This window comes from the organism of the source record quoted next, unplaced genomic scaffold, assembly GCF_019419815.1.
Source record: "Pyrus x bretschneideri cultivar Hongxiangsu unplaced genomic scaffold, Pyrus_bretschneideri_v1 Contig59, whole genome shotgun sequence".
In the NCBI taxonomy this organism is placed as follows: Eukaryota; Viridiplantae; Streptophyta; class Magnoliopsida; order Rosales; family Rosaceae; genus Pyrus; species Pyrus x bretschneideri.
Genome location: NW_025999797.1, coordinates 933,862 through 941,588, shown reverse-complemented (window position 1 = coordinate 941,588; position 7,727 = coordinate 933,862). Strand labels below are relative to the sequence as shown.

At 35.7% G+C, this 7,727-nt stretch overlaps 1 protein-coding gene across 2 annotated transcripts; it reads right to left on the bottom strand.

The window, feature by feature from the left end:
- Positions 1-728: 728 nt before the first annotated feature.
- LOC103964480 (cyclin-dependent kinase inhibitor 6) lies at positions 729-2,171 on the bottom strand. 2 transcript variants are annotated; one of them, XM_009377417.3, is made up of 4 exons: positions 1,767-2,171; positions 1,600-1,655; positions 1,191-1,358; positions 729-1,079 (listed from the first exon to the last, which is right to left on the bottom strand). In XM_009377417.3, exons 1-4 carry the CDS (start codon positions 2,073-2,075, stop codon positions 1,010-1,012), a joined length of 603 nt encoding a protein of 200 aa, XP_009375692.1. In that variant the 5' UTR covers positions 2,076-2,171; the 3' UTR covers positions 729-1,009. The 2 variants fall into 2 exon arrangements, with proteins under 2 accessions (XP_009375692.1, XP_009375693.1); XM_009377418.3 differs by having other exon boundaries at positions 1,191-1,355.
- Between the last annotated feature and the right edge of the window lie 5,556 nt (positions 2,172-7,727).

Below are 7,727 nucleotides of genomic sequence, written 5' to 3'. Positions count from 1 at the left end.
CAACACAACATAAGCATTTTTCTTTAAAGCACAACAATACCAAACTAACCCTTAATTTAGAGAATTTTTATTTCCTTTACAATAAGAAAAATGCTAGAAAGGTCACATTTTTGTACCACATGTGTCTACCATATGATGTGGTAAGTGATATGTACATGTCATGTCAATTAATGAATTTATTTGATTAGATGTTGATTGTATGCATTACTTGCAGCATGTGATGGCATATCAATGTGGTATAAATATATGGTCTACTTAACATTACTCAAACAGTTATAAAAAAACGCTAAAATGCACGAAATTATTGACTGCATTTGCATGTATTATTGGAACACTACAGGTCTGGAAAGTTATTATTATCATCCTGGAACACATATTCGCGATATAACAAATACTGTTGTAGTATTGAGTTAGTATGATCGTACTAAAACATAATTAATTACGGGATATAACAATATTAGCTACTATTGTAATACTAGACAATATAGAGACTGGTTTTTTACTTACCACGTGGCTATGATTCAGTATCACACAATAATTTTTCTATACTAAAACATAATTACGAGATATAACCAATACTAATTAATATCATGTTACTGTACTACATCACAATTGGTTATACATACCACATAACTGTGAATAATTTCTCAGGGTACGAGAGAGAAGAGTACTGCAAAAGAATGAAGAGTAGGAGTCTAGATAGGTAGAGAGAACGAGACACCAGAAAATGAAGGGACATTAGAATTCTAGAAGCTTTTGTTATTCCAACAGTCGTTTGTTCTCTTCTATACTTCAGATCGTACACAAAAAACAAAACAAACTGCTTCTTCTTCTAAACTAACTTACAGTGCTAAGCTTAGCTGTACATGATTAAAAGAAGAAAAACAATAAAACTAGCGAAGAACTGAACGTAATTAGTAGAACCTAATTAAAAATAATAATAATAGCAACAGATTATGCATGAGAATTACCGATCTTTTTCGATTCCTTTCGACCGCTCGCTCGTGTTTCATGGCTTTAATCGAACCCACTCGTAACGTCCTTCGAGCGGCTCGTCCTTAGAAACATCAAAATTGTACCTGAAAATTTATCACCAATTTAGAATTTCATGCTCGGACAATGAGAACGTAAAACCTAAATTCGAACGAGCTATAAATTTAATTTATTTTTTTTTAAATGAGTTGACTTACTTCTCGTTAAATTTTTGCTGGCTTTCCTTTTCCACGGCAGCGAAGAATTCTTCGAGCTCCGACGCGTTCACTACCGCCGGTGATCGTCGTTGAGACTCCTCTTTAAGCCTCGCCGTCGATTCTGCTTCTGCTCCAACTTCGCTCGTCGGCGCCGTCATCTTTCTCCTGCTGCGAAAGCAAAAAAACGCACGCAAAAGCGAGAGAAGTGAATTGAGAAACAAATAATTTAGACAGAGTGTGCAAATTTAAATACACTTCACCTACGTGAGTGAAACAAATTCGAATTTTGAAACAAAATTAAACTTTTGAATTTTGAAATTTAAGATAGGATGCAAAAAATACGGTAATAAATGTTCGACGAATTGTAATATTATATGCATATTTATATATGTGTGTGTGTGAATAAAACCTTTCGTCTCTGCTGGAATTATACGTCCACGATTCGACCTGGTCACTCTCATCCTCCTGCAGAAAATAATTAATTAAAATTCCAGTTAATTAAAGCGCGACGAAACTGAAAAATTCAAAGAGTTACAAGAGAATTGAATTTATTTCACTAATTAATTTTGAATTTACCAGCTCGCTCGAGCCGTTACTCGAGCAGCAGTAGCTCTCCGCGTGATCCGACGTCCAAACGTCGTCGTTGGAAGTCCGTACGCTCTCTGCCTCCGTCTTGATTTTCGGCGCGCTGCTAACCACGACGACGGGTCTTCTCGGCCTCTTCTTGTGCTGAGCCACATCATACGACGACGGCAATTCGACTGATTCTCCGTCCGCGCTGCCGGCCTTCCTCTTTCTCGCCGCCGTCTCTGACGTGGCAGCTCGAGTCACCTCCATCGTCGTAAATTCCTCTTCTGCAAGATCTTCGTGCTGTTGCTTCCTCATCGTTGTCTCTCTCTGGACCTCGTTTCTAGAGAGAGAGAGGAGAGGGAGAGCGCGATGACGATGATAATGATGGTGGTGATGATGAGTCCGTTGGACGGCTGTGATTGATTTGGTTTATAAGTGCGGGTTGGCCAAACGTGGTCCAGACTCCGTTAACAGTGACGGGGAATCTGAAAACGGGCGTTTTGACGGCGCCGTTACATAGATCTGGGCCGCGCCGAACATTCCTCGAATTGCTTGCTGCCACGTGGATGGGATGCACGTTGAAGATAACAGGAACAATTAAATGATAAGAGATTTTGCAATGTGTCGAAAATAGGATTAAGTATATTAAGTATCATAATACAAACAGTTAAAATTGTTTTTTCAAGTATTTAAATACTTTTATTATAAAAATGTATCAAATCGTGATTTCAATACGTTAAAAAATCTATGTTAAATGATTGCCTGCACGAGGGTTCCGGTTTGGAGGCTGTACGGTTGTGGAAGTAGAACGGGATTCACTGAATTACGGGCAGTTAGAAAGAGCTGAATTACTTATATGCCCTCGCGTTTATTTGGAATCATCTGTGCTACCATCAACTAGTTTGTTTTACTTGTTCCGTAATTACCAATGAGTTAATGATGGTTTGTGCATGTTAATCTGCATGTTTGGGCCGATTAAATAAGTGTAAAATATCAGTTTTCAAAACTTTATGGCCAATGGTAATTGCATAGGGGAAGTTTTAGACATTGTAAATTGAATAAGTGCAAAAGATCAACTGCGTTATTTACCACATTCAAAATAAAAGTTCAACTCTTGATTTTTTAACTTTTAAATAAAATTAAAAAATAAATTTGATTTTTGGTGTAGTTCATAACTACCAATGTTCTTTGACTGAAATTTTTGTGGGATTAAAAATATTAAATAAACTAAAAAAAAAAAAAAAAAGATATTAGGCTTAATAACATAATTAATGCAAGATCCCTTCTGGCTTTATCATTGTCCCTATTCATCCATGAAACCCTCCGTATGCCCACTCTTTCCAAATCAAGATGAGCTTTGATCATGTCATTTGTCTTGCCCTCGATATCTAAAATGGTGCCCACCAATATGTTAAAGACATTTTTCTCAACATGCATAACATTGAGGTTGTGTCTCAATTTTAGTGTTGACCAATACGGGAGCTCAAAAAACATAGACTTGTGCGCCTAGTTCATATGTGTAGAAGGTTCGGCCATACTCATTTTCCCGAACGGAGCAAAATTCAAACGGTTAAGCTGTTCCAAAATTTGATCACCGGACCATTCTCTAGGTCTGAGGCGATGCTCTGTGTTCCCGTCGAACTCTTTATCCTTTTCATGCCACTCATGGTGCCATGGCAACCATCTCCGATGACCAAGGTAACAAACTTTTCCGGTGTGCCAGCCAGATGTTACATTATCCTTGCATACAGGGCATGCCATATAACCCTTAGTGCTTCACCCAGAAACTATAGCATATGTAGGAAAATCGTTCATAGTCCACATAACTGTTGCCTGCAAAGTGAACATTTTCCTAGTGGACTTATCGTACGTGCACACACTATTTGTCCATAAATCCCTTAGCTTATCAACCAATGACCTTAAGTAAACATCGATTGATCTGCCAGGATCCTCAGTTATGAAAAGATTCATCATCATGTATTCTTTTTTCATACATTTCCAAGGCGGCAAATTATATGAGAATATGAAAATTGGCCAAAGTGTTGTGGTGTTGGTTTAGAACCCCGAACGGATTGAATCCGTCAGTGGCAAGTCTCAATCTAACATTTCAGGGATCAATAGAAAACTCGAGGAATGTTTGATCGAACTATTTCCATGCCTCCCCATCTGCAGGATGCCTCATCACTTCGTCATCTACCCGTTTTTCCTTATGCCATCTCATATATGTGGCAGTATGTGTCGACATATACAATTACTGCAACCTAGGTTTCAGGGGCAGATAACGCATGACTTTTTGTGGGATCTTAGTCGTTCTATTATGAGATGTCATTTTGAACCTCGACTCATTGCATACATGGCATTTATCCAATGCTTTATTCTCTTTGTAGAATAAAATACAATTGTTTTTGCAAGCTTGAATTTTTTCATAACCCAATCTAAGACCATTCAAAACATTTTGCACATGTCTATAGTCTTTCGGCAAACAATTGTCCTTCGGAAGCATTCTCTTGAAAACCCCCAAAAAATAATCGAAACACTGGTTTAACATACGATACTTTATTTTTTTGCGTGCATTAGTTCCACAATGGCCTTGAGAACGAAAAAGCTCTCGCACCCCGGATATAACTCTTGGTTGACATTTTTTAATAGTTTTTCATATTGTTCGAACACTGCACTGTCCATTGGTGTAGGCACGTCATTTGCCCCTTCCTGATTGGTGTTTGTCGATGCAAATGGAAAAGCATAATTTATAATATCCATGACTTGTTTATTAGGATCCACAATAGGTTCAACATTGTCTACTCTTGTGGCGTTTGAAGACGAAGCATTAATTGTCTAATTGTTCACCATGATGGTTCCAAGTATTATATATCTCAATCATTCCATTCCTTACTAAATGAAATCGAACATTTTCAATGGTCTCCCTTAACGCATTGTTACACATCTGACAAGGACACCGGACTCTAGTTGCAACCGGGTTATGTGTACGTGCAAAGTCAATAAAATCCTCGATTCCATCCGAGTATTCATTCGCGCATCTATTCGGATTCTGTATCCACGTCCTGTCCATAATTCCTAGAACCACAATAAAAATACAACAATCACAACAACTTCATACAAATGATAATGTCACCTTATGCCTCTGATAAGAGCCTTATCCCATTCGGGAATGCATAGTCATGTCATGTAATTTATGGCTACATCATATTAGATTTTACATTAATACTTTTACCCTAACAAAAAAAAAACGCTTACCAAACATACCAAGATAGCTTGATCAACCTAGAGAATAAGATGGAGGGGGTATTAGATGATAAAATTGAGAGAAAATGGAAATAACGGATGTCAGCTTGAGCAAAACCGAAGGGGATGAGTGCAGAGATTAAATCCGCAATTTTTGTGCAGTTTGCCTCTGCATAACCTGAATCCAGATTATAAAGTTACTTTTGGATGAATGATTTTGCTTGACGAACAAGGTCTTCATTGCGCAAATGCCCTTTGTGCGACTAACATAGTCTTCGTTGTGCAAATAACATTTGCGCGACAAAAAAAAAAAAAAAAAAAGTATTCGTCGCTCAAGTTTACCATTTTTTTTATTTTATTTCCTTTACATTATAATTTATTCTTTTCAACAAATTGCGAGACAAAAACAAGTATCATCGCGCAATGCATATATATATATATATATTTTTTTTTTTTCCATTTTATTTGTATGTATTGTAAAATTTTCTTTTATTATAAATAAAAAATTTAAACCTAATTAAACATTAAATTAATTAACAAAATTAATTTACCATTCCAAATAAAAATTATAATTAATGTAAATATTAATAGTCATCCACACAACATAAATTTATTATTGAATTAAAAATAAAGTCCATAAAATCTTATTTAAAAAAATAAATAAAGTAACCCTCCTCAACTTCATTCCTCTGTTGCCCGCAACACATCAAACTTCCACCGCTAGAAACTTTGCTTGAAAAGCCCATCCACATAAATCCGTTGCTTTTCCTCGATTTTATCAACATCCTAATGAACCTACATTAATGCCAATAACAATAAATTAGTAATTTAAAAATATTACATTTTAACAAAAATAATTGTTCATTGTTTACTACAAACTTACCGATAACTCCCCTAGCATGGAATTCTTCAACTCCTCAAGGATCTTTTCCAAGACTCAAACTCGACAGAACAATCCCTCTGCACCAAATTCCCTATGTCATACACAAATTTGGCGTACGCCTCAGCCATATTTTTGCCTCCAAAGTACGGCACTTGCTTCCGTCGATACCTCTCTGATTGCACTACAAGTTTCTTTTTATCAGAACCTTCTCCAGAATCAAACATTCTTTTTGAAATAATTATTATTTTTTTTTAAACCAAGGTTCTGAAATTGTGTTTATATAACACTAGGATACCTTTGCGCAACGAAGTCATTTGTCGCACAAATCTCCACGTTTGTTGTGCAAAACGTGTCATAAATGCGCAATAAATGGGAAGGTTTGAACGCAATCTGACCGTGCTTTGCGTGACAAACACCTAATATTCGTTGCACAAAGATATCTTATGTGACGAAGGTGGCGTCGCGCAAAATATGTAGCGACGAATAGAATGATTGTAATTATAAAGTTTATGTAAACATATATATATCTATGTTTAAGTAAATTTTATAATTACAAACAAATATTCAGTTAAAAATATTTAATACCTTAAATATTTATTCTAAAATAATTAATACTTTAAATATTTATTCTATAAATAATTAATACCTAAGATATTTATTCTATAAATAATTTATACCTTAAATATTATTCTATGAATAATTAATGCCTTAATCCATACAATTATTTTGAGCATAAGTATGAAGATTAAAAACACATACAAACCGAGGATAAGGTGCTTATATTAGGCCTCAATAAAAAAACCAAATAGGATTTAAAACCTAATTAAGTCCAAATACATAACTTATAAAAAAAACCTTGAATTTAAATATTGTCATACAAAACATAAATTTAAAACTACTATTTCGATGGTCCTGGTCCATTCCGCAGGACTTCATAACGTCACCGATTGTAACCTCCTTCCAATGCATCGTCCATCAACTTCATCAACTGTTCGTTCGTATCATCGTCAAGAGTATACTTACACTGTTACACATATATGCAAATAATTAATTCCAACATATAACTAAAAATTTCATAAACTTAATTATTGATCCATCAACAATATACTTACTAATAGTTCATCCATCACAACCTTCTTCACATTCCTAGGAACATCTAACCAAGAACGCCACTCAGTCGTAGGACAATTGTTCCCCATGGCTACATCAATCGCATGTGCGAACTGAAAATGCTACCTCAAATCATTTGGGTTGGCGTCGATCACGCTCTGGTCCTTGTTTTTATCCTCCATCTCACCACAAACAAAATTGTGATGAATAAGGAGAATAGAATTGTGAAGAATAAGGACAACAGGAACGCATATTTATAGGAAGGTTAAGGCTTGTGCGCGACGAAGGCTTTATTGCGCAAACATCTGTAATAAATGTGGTATTGATTCCTCTAATTCACCTACATTGAATGGTCAAAGATGACAGGAACTTGCGCGACGATCCTTGGTCGAACAAATGTCCCCTTTTCGTCACTCAAGTTTTTTCGCTCCAAGAAAAATTACCTCGTGTTTTCTTGCTGACTTTACGAGATGACAACAAATATTCGTCGCGCAATTTTTTTTTCCTACCCTGTCTATTTTGCGTGACGAAATATTTTTTCCGTCGAGCAAGTATGTCTTGTGCGACGAAATATTGTTCGTCGCGCAAGTTGTTTTTTCTACTAGTGTACCTACATCGTTGATTTATTTGTTAAATTTAGATGATTAAACGATATCTGATTTGAATGATTTTTTGTAGGGTGATCTTCAAATGAAGATTAAGAGATCGAATGGATTTGATTATAAAACTTC